This window comes from Leptonotus elevatus, chromosome 17 (genome assembly GCF_054856555.1).
Source record: "Leptonotus elevatus isolate MCC_2025b chromosome 17, RoL_Lele_1.0, whole genome shotgun sequence".
Taxonomy (NCBI): domain Eukaryota; kingdom Metazoa; phylum Chordata; class Actinopteri; order Syngnathiformes; family Syngnathidae; genus Leptonotus; species Leptonotus elevatus.
The window spans coordinates 13,857,930-13,877,331 of record NC_141255.1 but is presented as its reverse complement, the minus strand read 5'-3'; the positions used below and the strand labels follow the sequence as shown (position 1 = coordinate 13,877,331).

At 41.8% G+C, this 19,402-nt stretch overlaps 3 protein-coding genes across 7 annotated transcripts; 2 read left to right on the top strand and 1 right to left on the bottom strand.

Moving 5' to 3' along the window:
* Window positions 1-1,103: 1,103 nt before the first annotated feature.
* f13a1b (coagulation factor XIII, A1 polypeptide b) lies at window positions 1,104-13,695 on the top strand. The gene is made up of 15 exons (XM_086060290.1): window positions 1,104-1,205; window positions 3,479-3,694; window positions 5,744-5,932; window positions 6,214-6,462; window positions 6,884-7,002; window positions 8,294-8,401; window positions 8,539-8,713; window positions 9,630-9,768; window positions 10,056-10,159; window positions 10,241-10,329; window positions 10,559-10,712; window positions 10,784-11,059; window positions 11,178-11,338; window positions 11,413-11,549; window positions 13,468-13,695. Exons 2-15 carry the CDS (start codon window positions 3,496-3,498, stop codon window positions 13,607-13,609), a joined length of 2,241 nt encoding a protein of 746 aa, XP_085916416.1. The 5' UTR covers window positions 1,104-1,205; window positions 3,479-3,495; the 3' UTR covers window positions 13,610-13,695.
* A 779-nt stretch (window positions 13,696-14,474) lies between these two features.
* On the top strand, window positions 14,475-16,116 carry LOC147160121 (interleukin-8-like). Its single transcript, XM_086059491.1, has 3 exons — window positions 14,475-14,981; window positions 15,414-15,549; window positions 15,768-16,116. Exons 1-3 carry the CDS (start codon window positions 14,930-14,932, stop codon window positions 15,895-15,897), a joined length of 318 nt encoding a protein of 105 aa, XP_085915617.1. The 5' UTR covers window positions 14,475-14,929; the 3' UTR covers window positions 15,898-16,116.
* trmt10b (tRNA methyltransferase 10B) lies at window positions 16,048-18,744 on the bottom strand. Of its 5 annotated transcripts, none has more exons than XM_086059485.1 (8): window positions 18,456-18,744; window positions 18,343-18,366; window positions 17,985-18,087; window positions 17,788-17,921; window positions 17,420-17,572; window positions 16,631-16,709; window positions 16,481-16,548; window positions 16,048-16,363 (listed from the first exon to the last, which is right to left on the bottom strand). In XM_086059485.1, the coding sequence occupies exons 1-8, from the start codon at window positions 18,588-18,590 to the stop codon at window positions 16,136-16,138; spliced, it is 924 nt and encodes a 307-aa protein (XP_085915611.1). In that variant the 5' UTR covers window positions 18,591-18,744; the 3' UTR covers window positions 16,048-16,135. The 5 variants fall into 5 exon arrangements, with proteins under 5 accessions (XP_085915611.1, XP_085915612.1, XP_085915614.1 ...); XM_086059486.1 differs by having other exon boundaries at window positions 17,788-17,918; XM_086059488.1 differs by lacking the exon at window positions 18,343-18,366 and having other exon boundaries at window positions 17,985-18,109.
* Window positions 18,745-19,402: the final 658 nt, after the last annotated feature.

Sequence of the window (19,402 nt, the reverse complement as noted above, 5' to 3'; positions counted from 1 at the left end):
AAAAAATAAAAATAAAAATAATAATGATGCAGTGCTTTTTAATGATTATTTTCCTACATTTTACCCCACGAGACTGGGCCACAATTAAGAGGGTTCAGTCTATTAATCAATTTTGAATATAGATTGCAAACGGAAACATCATCCATAAACATCAGTGGCAGAATTATATGTTAGGCAAGAGTTGGGCTGGGCTGGGCCAGCCTAAGTCAAAATGTGCCAGTCCAGCCCTGCTCATTTTTGTTCACAATGTACTATTTGTACTAATTTGCAGCCGTGCAATAGGTGTAATGTGCTATTTTGTGGCCAAAAAATATTAATCAAGTGTAATATGGGCCATTCCAGAATTGGAAGATAATTTAGGCACCGACACCTCTGAAAAGTCACCATTTAGTTGATATGGTTTTAGGATTAAACAGCTGAACTTTTTGTGAGATATTTTATTCATCATGTTCAGTAGCGGGCGCTGCATTTTCGAATCTCGGCCTTCAGTCAATCAAACGTGCAACTCTGGAAGTGCCTAAAAAATCCTTTTAGTATTTGTCATTTGTTACTTCCCAGTATTGCTTCTCACATTAAGTTTTTTTTTCTTTTCTTTTTTGCCATGTCATCAATTGATGAGGAGGGTTCGGACCAAAGCAAGGAACACGTACTGTCGTGAAGTTAGATGAGTCTACTGCGATTTCTCCTTCAAACATGGCACACACATGCTCACGAGTTATTCCTTTCTTTCAACTTCATTCAATCCCAAACAGGACAGACCATATACATAAGCGGTCTGGTGAATATTAGTGTGACGGATGCCCTGTCGACAAGTATGGATGAGGAAATGTTTTGTCTTGTGGCCAGTGAAGCGGGTGAGAATGACAAGAGCCGCATGGAATGATCGTGGGTCACTTTGGCCTCAGTTTCCTTGCGTCAAAGGAATGTGAGACAAACTGGTGTTGATTATGGCTTTCCTTTTTTTCCAGCCGAGGAGAAGCATTACCAAGACCTCAGATTCCACATGCGCTTCTCAAAAGTGGACTGGCTGCGTTCACACAACAGGGTCCCACCCCACTGCAGGGTCCTGCCCACCAGTGGAATAACTCCCACCGATACGAAAGCTCTGTGGGCTATTTAAGCAGAAGCGTCTGACGGGGCAGGCGGAAGCTTTCAGTCTTTCACAAAAGTGCGTCCACACTTGGAGAACCGTTGCACACTTGTCGGTGAGAACCACTTTCAACTTGCTGTCGTCATGTCAACTTACCCATTTGTTGCGAAAATGTCTGCATGTGTGTTTTGTTTGACAGTGTTTGTTATTTAGGGTTAGGGTTGCGTTCGAGCGTTGGGTGTGCCACTGAGGATGTGTCACAACCATCTTTGCGTAAACAGCCTTCAACAGACTTTGTCACTTTTTAAACAAATAACATTTTCAGTGTCTGCTGCCCTGTCACATACACCTTGGCAGGACGCATTGTTGACTTTAACACAGATTGTAAGTTCTGGCATACAGGGCAGATGCCTGGTGGGCCGGCGTCTTTTGGGGCTGATGCAGTTCTTTTTAGGTATTACTTTCCTCCATTTTACCCCAACAGACTGGCCTACAATTTAGAGGGACTAGTCCGTTAATTCATTTTAAATATAGACAGCAAATTGAACCAACATTAGCAGTGTGACGATATATTGATATTGAGGTAAATCGTGATACTTTGTCTCCCGATAGATTATCGATAGGCCTACGCAAGTATCGCGATAGTTACGGCTCCATTGTTCATTACTTATTGAGCAATTACTTGGCAGGCCGCTAGGGGGAGCACCTCATAAGAGTGGCGGGGAAATGTATGGAAGTTTTCAGGCGACTAAGACTCATGAACTTACTTTTATTTGTTTAAGACATTTGTTATCTGTCCAGCAACTGACTCAATTTTACATACGTAACATTTTCAAACATATTTTATGGTTAAAATTTTGGAAGCACACAATTTCTGAGGAATATTAATATTAATTTAATTGGATTTAATATTTAAATAATTGTATTTATTTACTTTTGCAATGTTACACAAAAAATCGTCACAGTTTATAAAATGAAACATTTCACTATGTAACTGACTGACATTGCATGACAATAGTGTTTAAGAAAGACACAAATTTGTTCATAGAAAGTGGTCTCTATTAAGAAGACATTTGGATTTGTTTAAAAAAAATACACTTACGTACTCACTGTGAAGAAGACACCAGTTTTAATATTTTGTTTAAGTGATGGTACAAAAAGAAACTATTTTCTCATTGAAAAAACATCAATTTATGTCTTGAGTAGTTTTATCGTGGATTTATTACCTGACCAATATATCGATAATCGCGGTATCGTCATACCGTGAGATAATCGTTATCGTGAGCCTTGTACCGCATATCGTATCGTATCGTGAGGTACCCAGAGGTTCCCACCCCTAACCAACATCAGTCAAAAATATCAGTGGCAGAACAATGTGTTAGACAGGTATGGTCAGGAGTCGGGCCCGGCCCATGCCAGGGACGATTTTTTTTGTGCCAGTCCATCCCTGACTGAAACTGTAGTATGCGTTAAGCAGGAAAGTGTGGCAGCAAGCAGCCAGCCTAGCCTCAGATTGTGCAATCATTCGCAAAAAGCAGAAATTGTATAGTTGCAACAGCGTCTTCTATCGGGACTGTACTTGGTTGGAAAATGTCCTGCAACGGATGTAGCAATGGAGGACTCTACTTGTTCTACTCTTTTGTCGTGATATGAGACGTGGGACTTCTGACGTGAACCTCACGTGACTTGCCTCCACCTTCACTCCGCAGCAAAGATCACCTTTTCTTTTTTGTCAAGTCAGATGAATTGACAGTGCGGATGACATGCCTTTGTAGTTTGGTGAGTATGCGGTCAGATGCGGAGAGTTCATTTTGCCTTGCTTGAATATGCGCGAGTGAGTCAGTGAGGATAATTCCGAGCATGTGCGTCACTGGAGTGAATGCCAAGCATTGACTTGAATGTGTAAGTAGACTAACGGTATACAAGCAAGACAGCAGACAGCAAACTCGCCTCCCTCACTTGGCATAGCTGTATTGCCGGGGCTCGCAAACATTTCGTTTTCAGTGTGTGTGATGTGTGTGGGTAGGCCCACACTTATAATTATGAATTTTGTAAGCTAGGGCCACCACCCTGACTCAGTATACCGCTTCCTGCGATGTGCTTTTATTTTGAAAGGCACTTGTGGTAGCAGAAGGGAAGACGCTTACTTAGTTGGCTTATTAACAGGCCAAACTTTCATAAATAGCCTAAGCATCATATCATCATGTAAAGTCCACGTCCTGGTGCAACAATTTGAACTAACCAAATTTTGTGGGAAAACTATAAGAACTCTTGAAAATGAAAATTAACCAGTTATAACCTGTGGCTAATTGGCTATGCTTTGCCCACCACTGGTCGAAAGTTGCCATCTTGCGGTCGGAGCGATGACATCACTCTCCTCTCTTCCAGTCCTCACTGAGTGAAGCATGTCCGACATGTCCGGTCCATCTGACACCACCACCAGCCCCTCTTCCGCCCCTCCCGCTCCCGCTGGACTCCGTCCCAAGGTGAGCAGCCGAGGCCGCACCGCCGGCCCTGCCGCCAACTCCAACTTGGACGAAACAGACGTTCCTGAGTTTGAGCTGTTTGGAGCAGTCGGCCCGAGAGGACTTCCGCCTTTGACTGGTGAGGCGGACGCTTGGTTTGGATCTGGTGGACAAATAATTAAGTGTGAAAATTGCCTTACTACACTTGACCATTTGCTCAGTGACATACTGTAGTCTGCAATTTTGAAAACATGTTTGTCTTTTGCTTCTTTTACTGTAGAGGTCTTCCAATTTTTTGACACCTTGAAAACTTGTAGTACCATCAACTACATTTCACTCTGGAATTGAAAAAGTAGTTGACTGACTCAGCAGTTCTATATTTACCAGTCTTTATTTTTGAAAACTATATCTGTACTTGTCCTTCAATATTTTTCATGGTGACTATTTTTACAGAAGAGCACAAGTTGTTATCTTGAAGCATCCGTGCTGGAGTTTGCATATGATTGAAAGTTGAGCGACAGCATGATTGACAGGCGCACAGGATAAACTCCGCTCACTTCCGGGCAACCTGCCACCTCATCACGCTCGGGCTTTTTGTCAGACGGCTGGACAGACAGATACGCAGTCAGGATTGACAGCTGTTAACAGGCATGGCTAATGGTTGCCCAAACTTGATTGTCATTGTGCCACCACATCCGCCGGCAGATCCGGCCCTGCGCTTGATTTTCAGTGCTTGTCACACTTTTTCTTTCACTTGACTGTTCAAAAGTAGCATACAGCAAAGCAGCACTTTTTACATGTTTGAAAATATTGGCAGAAGGTCATTTTAGATTTTAGATTTTGTATCTAGGTATGTTTCCGATTGACCTCATGTCAGAGATTCCAACCGGTGGTCTAAACACTTCTAGATGTATTCAAATACTTCATAAGAGTTACCTTAAAGGGATACTTGACTCATTTAGCCAATTTCAGCAGTAAAAAGGTAATATTTTGTCCAGAATGACTTAATTTATCTTTCATGTACAATTAACTCATTCACTGCCATAAATTCATTTAAAAAAAAGATGATTAAAAATTAGGGCCGACAGGCGATTACATTTTTTTATTGTAATTAATCGCATGACTTCACTAGTTAACTCACGATTAATCACAAATTTTATATCTGTTCTAATACAATAAAAAAAAAATCTAGGTTTTCATACTCTTGTTAACAAAAGTGGGAAAAATGTTAAACTAATAGAAATAATTAAAATTAATTTTTGACGTTTATAGCCATCAATGGCAGTGAATGAATAAAAAAAGAAAACATAAAAAATTTGGGCCGTCAGGCGATTAAAGTTTGTAATTGTAATTAATTGCATGACTTCACTAGTTAACTCACGATTAATCACAAATTTTATATCTGTTCTAAATGTACAATTTAAAAAAATGTGGTTTTCATACTCTTGTTAACAAAAGTGGGAAAAATGTTAAATAGAAATGGTTAAAATTTATTTTTAACGTCTATAGCGTCAATGGCAGTGAATGAGTTAATACCGTTAAAAACTAATTTTTCCACTTGCTGTCGACTGAAGATGACATCACCTGTGCTGAGGAAGTAGGTAACGACCAATGGCTCAACTGTTTTCTGTGTTTGGTCAACAAACTGAGCAATGATTGGTCGTTACCTCAGCACAGGTGATGTCATCTTCAGTCAACAATAAATAGAAAAAATATTTTTTTAAGGTATTAATTGTTCATGAAAAGTATCAATTTAATACTCCCAAATAGACTGAAGAGTAGTTTTAAAGCTAATGAAATACTCTCTAAAAGTTACCTAAATACTCTTAAATGTACTGAAATGCTCAGTTACCTAAATACTCTGAAATCTGCTCAGATACTCACTAAAAGTAATCTAACTACAACCTACACCCTAAACGCTACCTGAATACTTGAAAATTCTAATTAAAAATGATCAGAACTACGTGAAAGTTACTGAAATGCTCACTGAAAGTTACCTACAACCTTAAAAGTAATTGATTTTTTTTGTTAATGCTTTTAAATACACAAAATACTCCCAAAAACATTATCTGAATACTTTTAAACAACTGAAGTCCTTCGTAAAAGTTATCTCGATACTCATAGGTGTAGTCAAATGCTGCTTAAAAGTTGTACTAAGTGTGGCACAAGAATGAAAATGTGTGTCCAGAGTTCCTGGACATCTGGGATGTGGACCTGATGAAGAACCAAGATGAGAGCAACAAGACCCTCCACCACACGTCACTGTACAATTGTAACTACCTGATCGTCCGTCGAGGACAAGAGTTCCAGGTCAACATCACCTTCAACCGCCCGTACAAACCAAACACGGACAAGATTGCTGTGGAGTTTGTCATCGGTGAGCCAACGCGCACACACGGATGTCACCTGATGTGTCAAATCAGCAAGTAGGCAGCAACTACAGTGGATATAAAAAGTCTACACCCCCCCCCCCTTTTTGAATGAGGTTTTGGGGATATAAAAAAATGAGACCAAGACAAATAATTTCTAACTCAAATAGAGTTTTTGAAAAAAGTAAAAATAAAATCTAAATTGTGTGTTTGCACAAGTGTGCACACCCTCTTATAAGAATGTGTGATGTTGCCTTCCCCCCCAACCCCCCCCCCCCCCCCCCCCCAGGTTCCAATCCTCAGTACAGCAAGAACACCTACGTTCCCGTCTTCCCCACCGAGGACAAGCAGTCCTCCTGGCCGGGCCGCATCGTCAACACCTCGGACAACATGGTCACCATGGGCATCACGGCCGCCGCCAATTGCATCGTGGGCAAGTACCAGATGTACGTCGCCGTAGCCACCCCGTACGGGATCCGTAGGACCAAGCAGGATAAGAGACGTTACGTCTATGTTCTCTTCAACCCTTGGGTGGCGGGTGAGTTCAGCCCGCTCCGGTATCTTCGCCTATCACAGCCACCACCGAAACCCTCTCACACTTACAACTCAAATCCTCTCACATATCATATTGAAATATGCTCATAATGTAGTCATAGAATGTGCTGAAATTTACAGTCGGCTAGCTGAGAAAATGTGTATGAGAGCGTTTCAGTGAAAGTTCTCAGTAGTTACCGTTAGAGCATTTCAGTGCAAGACAATTCTAAACACTTTTGGTAAACACTATGGTGACAATATAAGGAACTTTCATAATCCAATTCTGAATGCAGTATCGATAGATTAATTGGCAAGCCATTTGCTAAATATGGCAGCTGCCACGCCTTTGCCATCCTGTAAAATCGGCCGCCTATGAGACCATTTGAGTGTTTTTTCGTGAACATGGTCATGTGGCCCTCCCTCAGCCGATGCGGTGTACCTGAACGACCATGCGGAGCGGGAAGAATGCGTGATGACCGAGACGGGAATCATCTACCACGGCTCGCATGACGACGTCGCAGAGAGACACTGGAATTACGGACAGGTGCTGTTCGAACATTTTGTGTGCCGTCTATACCGTATGGCTGGCACACTCACCCCAGGTTTTTTTTTTTTTATCACTCCCCATTAACGCTATCAAGAGTTCTGCAATATTTGTTGCATTTACTTTATTTTTATTTTTATTTTTTTACCAAAACGGCTTCATTTAAAAAAAAAAAAAATAATAATGTATATTTTTACGTTTGTAGTGAAATAAACAATTTGACAGATACAGTAGTAGACCGCCCCAAATTCATGGGGGACAAAAAAACTAACCATTATACTGTAATTCCATTGAAATTGTTTTTTTGTTTTTTATCCTAAAAAATCCTGACTAAACGGGCATATACCACCAGTAAAGGTTTTACACACAAAAAAAAATAATTAAAAAAATTAGGCAGCCACTTTGTGCATTTTAATTAATATTCTCTCCTTAATTAGAAATTAATTAATACAAATAAGTTTTAAAAAAATTAAAATTTGTTGTTTTAGTATTAAAATAAATATACCCATTTTACAAGTATATAATTTGTATTTATTCATTGAGGATATTTTGAGTTTAAAAAAATTGTCAAAGAAGCAGCGTCACATAACCATTTAACAATGCTGTATTATTTTATTCAATGATTTGTCTAATAAATTGAAATAACATACTTCAACATCGGCAATGGTGTAATAATTGAATAGTAAAGAAATACAGTAAAACTAAGTCATATAAATGAATGGATCAATATTTGCTTGTCTGGATTTGGTTTTTAAGTGATTGGCTAAATAATCCGATAAATGATCTTTATTTCTCAAGTCAAAAGTAAAATATTTGATTTATTTACTTGATTTGAACCACTTGTGAGGACAAGCAGTTAAGAAAATGGATGGATGATTTGAACCACTGCTGACTTCGAGCCTTATAAAAATGTATCATGTTGAATGATGATAATATCCATCCATCCATCCATCCATCCATTTTCTTGTTTTTCTCCTTCAAATTGCTCTTTGTTGTTAATTGAAAGCAATATTGAAGGACAAAGTATTATAAACCAAACATAGTTTCTTTAATTATTTTACTTATGATATATTTTTTTTGATAAGTAATTGGCAGGTTATCTGAATTCTCTTGCCAAATTATGGAATCGGCAAAATCCATATTGCAGGTTGGGCCCAAATTCGAGCCCCACGTTGACCTCATCTGTCAACACCTGACCCATCTGCCCCTTTCACAATGATCGAATGTGGTGCTTGCGCAAGAATGTTTGTCCACTCCTGTGTTTTTTTCCCCCCTTTTTTCTTCTGTGTAGTTTAACTACGGCGTTCTAGATGCGTGCCTGTACATCATGGACAGGTCTGAGATGCCCCTCATCAACCGAGGGGACCCCATCAAGGTGGCCAGAAGGGCCTCTGCCATGGTGAGCATGCTCGTAACGGTTTCAAATCAACCTTTGCCCCATACAATACAGTTTGACAGGAAGTGATGGATGTGACGCGTGTGGCAGCCGTCTGGTGAGAGAGTGCTTGAAAATGACATTATTTGCATGGAATGCAGCTGGACGCTCGCGACGACGACGGCGTGCTGGTGGGGAACTGGAGCGGAGACTATACCTACGGAGTGTCGCCCACCGCTTGGACCGGCAGCACGGAAATCCTCCTCGCATATGCCAGCAGCAAGATGCCCGTGTGCTACGCGCAGTGTTGGGTCTACGCTGCAGTCTTCAACACCTGTCAGTGCACGCTCAATTTCAGTCTCACAGTTCAAAGCAACTCTATTGGAGTGTTTTAAAATGACTCTTTTCTTTGAGCCTGTTTTAGCTCAAAGTCCTTGTATAACGTTATCCTTCACAGACGTGCCTTCACACACACACACACACACACCCCCCCACACACACACACACACACACACACACACACACACACACACACACACACACACACACACACACACACACTCATCGTACGAGCAGGAACAAATCCAAGTCAATAGCAACTTTAGCTAAGCTTGACTGACTCGTCACTTCCACTTTCTGATTCGCTAACAGCCAATCAAAGTGATCAATTGGTCCTGATGCCATTTTGCATCTGGCGAAAACTGCTCGCCGATTGACGGCTCGTATATGATTTGTTCAAAATACAATTTAAAGGGGAAGTCAACGCAATTTTTTTCGATGCAGCCCCACTAGTTTAAATGTGGCATTCTCGTTAATATTGCGTAGCAGCAAAATCTAGCTGTTTTTATCAATATCAGAAGGCGGCCATTTTGTCACTTGCTGTCGACTGAAAATGCCATCAAAGTTGCTCAGGGCTCAGGCAACGACCAATTACAGCGCAGCTTCAGAAAAGAAAAGAAATAAATTGGTTGTTACCTGAGGCTTGAGCAACTGTGATGTCATCTTCAATTGACACAAGTGACAAAATGGCCGCCCCCTGAAATGGATAAAAATAGCAGAATTTTGCTTCATAACTCATATTCCAAAAATGTAATATTAGTCAGAATGTCATGTTTAGACTAGTGAGGTCACATATAACATATTGTCAAGAAATGTTTAAGGTTGACTTCCATCTTAACTCTGATACACTTTGAGACTTGAAATGAACTTGATGACACTGTAACACTCCATTTTGTGGTGTGTGGGATTGCAGTCCTGCGCTGCCTGGGCATACCGTCGCGAGTGGTCACCAACTACTTCTCGGCCCACGACAATGATGGGAATCTGAAGTCTGACATCATCTTGGATGAAAACGGCCGGATAGATCGCAGCCGGACCAGGGACTCCATCTGGTAGTGTGGACTGGATCATATGTGGAGATTGTTAGCTTTGAAAGATTTGAGTCCAAATGGTTAGCTGTAATGCTTTGGTGCACTCAACTGTGCACATTAATTTCCTCATTGTTTTAGTTATTGCATCAGTCATGGCTCTAAGACCTTTGAAAAATAATTTGGGAAGATGGCATAAGCGCCAACGTTTGCTTTTGGGAAGTGTTCAACTCTTTGAGCACAAGCGCGGTGTGCAGCTAATTAACGTGATAACAAGTGTGATCAGCCTGCTCAAGTTTGATCTTGACCAGGAACTACCACTGCTGGAACGAGTGCTACATGTCCAGACCGGACCTCCCGCTCGGCTTCGGAGGCTGGCAGGTGGTAGATGCGACACCGCAGGAGACCAGCGATGGTAAATGTGGACATCTGCAAATGTTGCCTCTCTCTGGAGTAATGACGATACAACAAACACACTCGGCCCTTCTCCTTGAAGGCTTGTACCGATGCGGCCCGGCGTCCGTCCACGCCATCAAACATGGTGAAATCTGCTTCCCCTTTGATGCCGCCTTTGTATTTGCCGAGGTGGGTCTGTTTCGGGGTTTCCCAAACTTTGGAAATATCTCATGGCACACCACCACACAAAAACATCACACTTGGCAACAAAAGTGAGTACACCCGAGTGAAAATGTTCAACTTTTACGGCTTTACCCGTAAAGTAAGTTGGAAGAAATTAGCTTAGCAAAACTTGGAGCTAGCGTGGAATCGAAGCGACGCCGCTTTAATGCTCTCTGGTCTACCGGTCCGCCCGCAGGTGAATAGCGACATGGTGTTTTATTCCCGGAGGAAAGACGGCAGCATGGAGCCGGTCAAGGTGAATCGCAGCCACATCGGCCGCATGGTTTTGACCAAAGCTCCCGGCGGGTCGAGTCGCCGTGACATCACTGATCGGTACAAGTTCCCTGAAGGTGGGTGAGAAGCCGCCCAATGATTTCCCAAATCAAAAATCGGAGGTGACGTCCTGTGAAATGATTTGAAGGCAGCGCCGAAGAGCGCACAGTCCTGGAGAAGGCGGAGGCGTACAGCTGTAAACGAGAGAAGTCGGACCTGCCTGCGGCCGATGTCGACCTGCTTCTTTCCAACGTGGAAGTCAGCGTAGGCCATGACTTTGAGTTGACTCTGAAATTGGTCAATCGAAGCAGCAGTCGGCGGACTGTGGAGGCGTACGTCAGCGGCAGCGTGGTTTACTACACGGGCCTCATCAGCTCCGAGTTCCTGTTCACAACCCCCTCCATCAGAATCGGCCCCGATGGATGTAAGTCTGTGGGGGCCGAGGTGGCGAGGGTATGCCCACTCTCAAGCACAGATGCAGTATTAACACTAACCCCTCCCCCCGGTGGCGGGTTCCGGGCTTGCCGTTGTGCTGTGGGCAGGTGCGAAAGAGTCTGTGAGCGTGGAGGCCAAGCAGTACATGAAGTCGCTGGTGGAACAGTCACACCTGCACTTTATCGTGACGGGGAAGGTCACCGAGACGGGACAGATCGTCAGCGCCATGAAAGTCATCCGCCTGCGCAATCCCCGACTCGTCGTCAAGGTGCCCGCCGTAGGTCCGTCCGCGTCACCTTCAAATGGCCCGCGTGCCCATCTGGTGTATCTGCCTGGCGTCAGGTGACGGGCCCCGGGAAAGTGAGCGAGGAGATGATGGTGACGGTGGAGTTTACGAACCCCTTCGGCAGCAGCCTGGAGGATGTCTATGTTCGCATGGAAGGCGCCGGACTCATGCTTCCCAAGTCCAAATACTACAGGTGAGATGAGCTCGACGGGAATCCTTCTGTTTTGTTTGACGTTTGTGCCCGTCCTATGGAACATTGATTTTAAAACCTGGAAACAAGTGACGACTTGACTGGACTTTTTTTGAAATCTACTGGGGACTTGACTTGCTTGCTTTTTGACCAGTGTAGTTTTGGAATTTTCATTTTGGTTAGTTTTTTGTGTGTCATTTTTAGTTTTTAGTTTTTTAAATTAGTTTTCAGGGTGGTTTTGTTAGTTTTTATTAGTTTTTTTTAATGTTTAGTTTTAGTTTTGTTTTAGTAAGTTTCAGTATTACTTTTCTTTCTTTTCTTTTTTTAAATGTGTATTGCTTGTGCGCAATATTTAATAAACACCATGGTAAAATAAAAAAAGTAACTTTCTTTTCAAAAGTTTCTTGTTGCATTTCAGCTGAGTTAAATGAAAAAGCAGGCGAGCCTAGCCATTAGAGTCAAAAGTCAAGCAGGCAAATTTGTCGCCTAGGAGCGACGCCATCTAAAGGTGATTTTCTATTGGCTGCTGCTTAGATGACATCACTTCTGTGTGATACACTTTCAAACGTCTTTATTGCCCTGAAATAACTCCCACCCACTAAATACTTCCGATTTACACTGTTCAAATTTAAACTTGCTTCAAAAATTCACGCCTTCCGGGGTATTTATCGTTTGATTCCACAATACTTACAGTATTCGCACAATTTAATGTTAAATATCAACTTTTCCCCATTCATTTTCAATGAGACTGATATTGAACTTTTCCTACTTTCCACACCTACCTCCATTTATACATACATTACCAGCTTTCTGATACTGCTCATTGGCGCAATTGGTAAATTGCCTTGTCCAGTACCCAGGAGGTTGCAGATTCGAATTCCACCTCTGACTGTACATTGCAAATATATCCATGGCAATTATGATAAGGGATATACATGTAATACCAACTGACTATCACTGTTCCACTTCTCCATCTAAATGAATGGAGGGTACTGCATGCCTAAGTGGCGCTATTGAGTGATATTTTTTGTTGTTGTTGCATTTTTCCATTTGATATAATTAGTTCCACTTTTCCATCTTAATGAATGGAGGGTATTGCATACCTAGGTGGCGCTATTGAGTGATTATTTTGTTGTTGCATTTTTCAATTGGCTATCATTCCTTCCACTTTTCCATCTAAATTAATGGAGGGTACTGCATGCCTAGGTAACGCTGTTAAGTGTTTTTTTTTGGGGGGGGGGGGGGCATTTTTCCATTGGATATCATTAGTTCAATTTTTCTATCTAAATGAATGGAGGGTACTGCATGCCTAGGTGGCGCTATTGAGTGAATTATTTTTGCATTTTACCATTGGATATCATTATTTCCACTTTCCCATGTAAATGAATGGAGGGTACCTTCAGATAACACTTTTCCTTGCTTCAAAAATTCACGCCTCCTGGGTTCAAGTATTCGTTTTATTCATTTATCTTTCAACTACAATTAATACTTTGTAATTTTCACATAATTTATCTTTCAATTTACTTCATAAGCGTTCAGCTTAACATTTAGCTATTAGCATTCAGCTTTCAGCATTCCCATGCAATTTCTGCAGAAAATGCACTTAGTCTAGTTCCGGTTAATATCAAAATATACTTAAAATCACGTTTAAAATAATCCCCAAAGTCTCATGTATTAAATTAATGACCAATGACTAAAACAAAGGGCATTTTCGCTATAATTATAGTTAGTTGTAGTTAGTTTTGTTTTTAAAAAGCATTTTCGTTAGTTTTTTTTCCGTTAACAAAATAGTTTTTTGAATTTTTGTTTTTTCGTTAGTTTTCATGAACTAAAATAACCTTGCTTTTGACACTTAAAAGTTAAGACTTGCAAGTTGCAATGTTTGACGTCCTCCTTCCCACTTGTGCCGTCTCGCCGCCAGGCTGATCACCGGAGGCGCGTCTTTCATTTGGAGTGAGTTTTTCACCCCGCTGAGGGCAGGTACCAGCAGGCTGATCGCCACCCTGGACTGCCCCGCTCTCAGGCAGGTGCACGGCGAGGTCACGCTCACAATCGAGGCCTGAGCAAAGATCCTGGGTTGACTCCTGCTTCCTGATCTGTTCTCTATGCGCTGTCTTTGGGCCTTGACTAAATAAATGACTGGCAGCTGCTCGTGTGTACAAGTGTGTTATTGTCCCCCACCCTGTGACCCCTTTAAATTGGGGGAAGGGTTGTCTTGTGAGTTAACTGAAGGTCCTTGTTTGAAGTCATGAGCTTGTTTTTTCTTGAGGCTTTGCATGATCAAGCCACGCTCAAGGGAGGTCTGACTGCAGAAGAATAAGGATGTGAAAGTTGTTGTTGTTGTTATGCTCTATGATAAACAGCGGTGCAAAAGTACTCACTCTGTACTCAGGAAAAAAGTACAGATACTTGAGCTAAAACAAAACAAAAAGACTAATGTAAGTAGAAATAGTGATGCAACTCTGAAAGAGGAAGTTTGCAATTGAAAAATAACAATCACTTTGTGTCATATTTGTGGAAGCATCCATGAGTAGACAGTAAGACGTCATATGATCTACGGCCTCCCGCTGACCGCTTTTCCTGTTACCCCACACAAGCATTAACACCAAATGTTATCGGTTTATGTTTTTATTTTTTTCAAGCCTGCGGGGGAGTCGCCACAAGTGCACTTCAAATAATTGGTTGTCCCTCCTTGGACGCGGCGGGGTTTTTTGTATCTCAAATTCAGATGGCGCAAGAGACGGAATTATTTAAAAAATATATATATATTATTTTATATATATATATATATATATATATATATATATATATATAGTCCTGCGTGAGCACAACAAAGCCACATAGCAGAAGATGCAAATGATGAAAGGTGAAAGAATGCACTTGACCTATATTTGTTTTTGCTTTACCAGACCTCAAGATCTCAATGAGCGACCGTGCATGACTATACCTCTTCTAGTTATGTTTTTCATCATCCGCCAAGCTTAAAAGAAAGCAGCAAGCCAATATTGACAAAGTTTGGAGTAGAAAGCACAGGTTTCATTTTTCAAATGTGAGGGGGAAATGTAGCCAACTTGATAGCACAGGAAATCCCCTTGTTGATCTTGTTTCATCTGTTTTCCTCTTTGGGGTGCAGTCAGGTGGCTGTTGTTGTGGGTGTTTTTTGTTTTTGTTTTGTTTTTTGCTGAGAGGAGGAGGTGGAAGTGAAACTTGCAGGACAAACTCCAAGTCGTTCCTGAGGCGCTCTGATGCTCAACTTGAAACGCGGCCTTCGCCATCCCATGACTCAAGCCGTCAAAGGTTTCTGCCTTCTTCAGAGGAGGCGTTGCGTTGCCTTCACATGACTTAAATACCACGGCGGGAATGTGCATCTCCGAGTAGACATCATGAAGCTTTGCGCCCTGCTCACCTTTGGAAGCCTGCTCGCCGTTGTTGGCGGTAAGACACTTTCTTTTTCAACAACACACGTTAGCTTCATGGAAGACTCTAAATTGTCCATTCATGTGAGTGTGAATGGTTGTTTATGTTTATAAACATGGACAAAATTGGTGGCTGTTAGTTGTGTGTACCACACAAAACATGGACCAGAGGAACGAAGGAGTTATTACTACTGTATTGTCAAGTTCAAGTTATTTCTGTGACTGCTGTGGGTTTTCCTTTCATCAACAGAGACCCCAACAATTTTGTCCGCGTGTGTCTGTGCCCTGTGATTGACTGGCGATCAATCTATGGACCTTAACTCTTACTCATAAGTCAGCCGCGATAGGCTCAAGCTCAGCCACGAACCCAATGAGAAAAATCAGTATAGAAAGTAATTGTAAGGATATTGTGAGGTTTTTTTTTCCTAAGTAATGTCGATCTCTACGCCAGGCATGCCGCCCGTCAGCCGCGACTACAACTCACACTGTCGCTGCCTGAGGATAGAGACCAGGATCATCCCGCCGGATAGTTTGCGGAGCATCAAGGTGGTCCCAGAAGGGCCACACTGCACGCAGACAGAGATCATGTGAGTAATTCTTCACACATCCACCCGCCAAAGCAGCAGAAACTTGATTATGGGAGTTCCACAGGGAACTAATCTGGGCTTCCTTTACATTTAAAACTGTTAATGTGGGAAGGGTGGGAATCATTTCATTAACCTTACTGATGCTGGTGTATGGTGATTTTGTCCCATCCCTAATAAATGTCACTGAGTGCTTCAACGCTGTCCATCTTTCTGAGCAGAGCCATCCTGGTGAGTGCTGAGCGGGTCTGTCTGGACCGTCAGTCGTTGTGGGTGAAGAAGCTGGTCCACTTTGTCCTGGAGAAGCAGTTCCGTCAGCGGGCTGGCGCGCATTCCCGGAGTCCGGCATGAGTGCCGTCTTCTTTTTGTAAATATATACACTACTTATAAAAAAAGTTAGGGCCATTTAGCTCTCAGGTGAAATTCCTGAAATTTCACCCAAAAGCCCCAATGTGCATCGGCCGTTCACATTTTGTGCTAGCCATAATTCAGACAAGCAAATTATCTGATCATAGTTTTTTATTAAGCAGCATTTGTACATGAATAAAAATAAAAAAAACTTTGGCCATATGTTTTCATTTGTGTGGTGTTAACTGTGCTGTGCAACCTCGTAACCCTTCCCCCGTGGGAAGCACTTGTCCAGAGCGTGTGTCCAGCTGCCCGTCTCGCACACGGCCAGCAGGATGTCAAAGACTTGATTGATGGCCAGAATCTTGGAGTGGAAGTTCTTGCTGTTAGCTGTCTTTTGCATGTGTTGGTCTATAGGGAGCCTCGCCGCACGGACGCCTGCTTCTTTGGCCCTGCAGAGGCTCAGCGTCTGCACACAAGTGATTGCACTTCACCAAAAACAAACTAAATAATGCAGACTATGAATGAAAAACAATTTCGTTCACTGGTTTATAAATCCAAAAAAAAAGGAAAAAAAAAAGCCAACCTTTTGCACGCTTTCGTCCACGAGCCCACCGAGGACGTACACCTTGTCGTGGTCCACTCGATCCAAAGCTGAAAAGGACATAATCATGTCTGAGTGTGGTGGTCTCGTGATTCAGCGGGTGACTTTACCACCGGCCAACTGGCGGACAACCTTCTTCAGCGTCAGGTGAGAGGTAGATGATGTTTTCTGGAGGGAAAATGTCCAGACAGCTTTGCTCTGTTCTTTCCATCTGTGAGAAGCGAAAGACTCAAGTCAAACTTAGGTCACCATTTTTCAGACTTGTTTGGTTAAAACTTATCAAAGATTTCAGCTAGATCACTTGACAACTCTTGACTGTATACAGTTTAAAAAGCGTTTTCAAGTCAGCCAATTATATTGTTTTTCAGTTATTTTTAGTGGGGTGCGCACAAACCTGGCAACAGACCAGTATTCTCTGATGATTACTATTAATTGACGCTTCCAAAACAGGTTTACGCTTGGCTAGTTTGATGGTGCCAAAGCACTACTTTGATCAAAATGAAGTTCCTCAACTTACTTTTGACAAAGTTCCCCGGCACTAAGACGCCACAAGATGGCGCCAATGAAATACAAAGCAATAAGTACCACATGTAATTTCATCCATCACTCCAAAGCTACATTAACTTCACAGTTTAGCTTACTTGTCGGACATGAACTCAACTTCTTCCTGGCTATGTGTTTAATTGAGATAACAATAAGTGTGAATGTGCAAATATATTGTAACTTAATAGGATTATATGACTTACTTAAAAAAAGTTATATTGAGCAAAAAAATCATTACTTGACTTGCATGATATATATATTTATTTTTTTGCCAGAGTAAAACGTGGGGCTTGCGTATAATGTCAAAGTTAAAACTGAAGACGTACGTATGATCGTAACCTTTTAATGACCTCTTCTCTGCAATGGCGAGCGACTCACCGTGTAGTTGAGGAAGCCAGCGTTCATGCGCACGCACTCCGCCAGGAGGCGACTGTCCTCGCCAAGGCTTGTCAGAAACAAGTGGAAGGGTTTGCTGGCACTTTTGTTGGATCCATACAGCCGCCGCAGCTGAGCCGCCAGCCGGCTCGTCTCCTGCAGCACAACACGCGCAAAAACATAAAGTCTAGAACAAGCGGAAAGCTTCAAGCAGGGGTTCTCCAATTGTCGCCCATGACGGCCGGTAATTCATAGCTTGGGGGATTGCAAAACAAAACTGTTGTGCTTGATTGGCGTTTGGCTTATGAGGCAGTCAGTGGAACAAATTCTGTCCCTGCATGGACCCAGAAGGTTTAGAGTGTTGTGCTCACCTTGTCAGACATGCGGTGGCTCATGCTGAGGTCAATGCACACTTTGAGGCCACTGAAGCGAGCCTCAGCCAAACGCTCTTTGGTGACAGCCTTCATGATCCGCTTGCTGAGCTGAAGGTGCTCCATGTCTTCTTCTTTTCATACACACATAGTCGTTAGGAGAGGAAATGTGCGATGTTCTTTCCCGTAGTCTTTACCCGAGTGCCGATTGAGCTTTCTCCTCAATTTCTCCTCCTTTCTTTTGCTCTTCTTGGCGATCAGCTTTCTCTCCCAGTTTCGCTGCTTCCTCAACACGTTCTTCTGATGCAACACAACACACAAGCTACTCTCATTAAAATATAATAACGGGGGAGAGCTAAGATAAGATAGCACAGTCAGTGTTGTGATCATTTGGTTGCTATATTTAGCAATTAAACTGCTTCCAAATGTGCTGGATTGCACATCGATGAAAATGTGATGTTTCCTAATGTAAATTACGACACGCTGCAATGTAAAGTGCGGTTAAATATTAAGTCAGAGCATCAAATAGAAATGCATTGAGACTTGTGCATTCACTCTTTCATTGAAGCAGTGGCGAATCTGCAGACAGAAATAGGAAAATTAGTGTGGTGACCCCGGTTTTAGAACCACTGGCGTCACTGAAAAAAGAGAAGAAGAAGAAAACTTACTGAAAAGGGGACATGCTCTCTCTCGGCTGTGCCCTGCAGCACCTCCTCCTCCAGCACGTCGATTTGAAGCAGTTCCATCATCTCCAAAACTCCACTTGTCTGCTCTTCATTCGACTCAGATACAATAGCTGCCATTTTGGCGCATAATAGACTAATAATATACAATTGGTAAACAATTAGCCTACATATGAGTAACTCTATCGAGCTTGACAACTCACAAAAATAAATAGTGAAGGAAAACTAGCCAAAGTCGAAAATGCTTTCTTCGACTATGTGATTGTCGCGTGTGTGTGACGTCACGCACACTCACTCGGCCAATCAAGTCTAATGGAATTCTGTAGTGCTGCTTTTTGGAAGGACATTGAAAATTATTTTGTGTGTATCGAAAACCAAGATTATATTGGAAAGTAAAAACATTATTACCCTTTTTGAAACAAAAAAATTGTCAACTTTTCTTGGGAAAATTATTTATCCTTAAGTGTAATTGTTTTTAAATTGAAACCTTTATTTGAATTGTTTCTGATTGAAATAGAAAATGACTTTAAGTCTCTTAAATGTATAACAAATAAGAAATGGCATTTGATAATTAATATCCATGCTGAATTATTTTTTTTAATGCCTCTTGGAGATACTTTAATGTTTTTCTTTTATTTTTATTTATTTATTTATTTAATTAATTAATTAATTAATTGTGATTCATGTAAATTGGATTGACTGATATTTGTATTCTTTGTCTATGTTCAATAAACGTTTTTTTAAAAAGCCTGATGGAATTGTGGGTATTTTTTTAAAGTTCTTTATCGATGATTTGACGCGTATTTACAAGTGTAACGTGGTTCAATATATGCAGAACAATATCATATTTTAGAAGTAAAACAAACAAACAAAGACGACTTCTAGGCATGCGGAATATTGCCCTTATGGTCAATGTTGCTAGTCGGAAGATA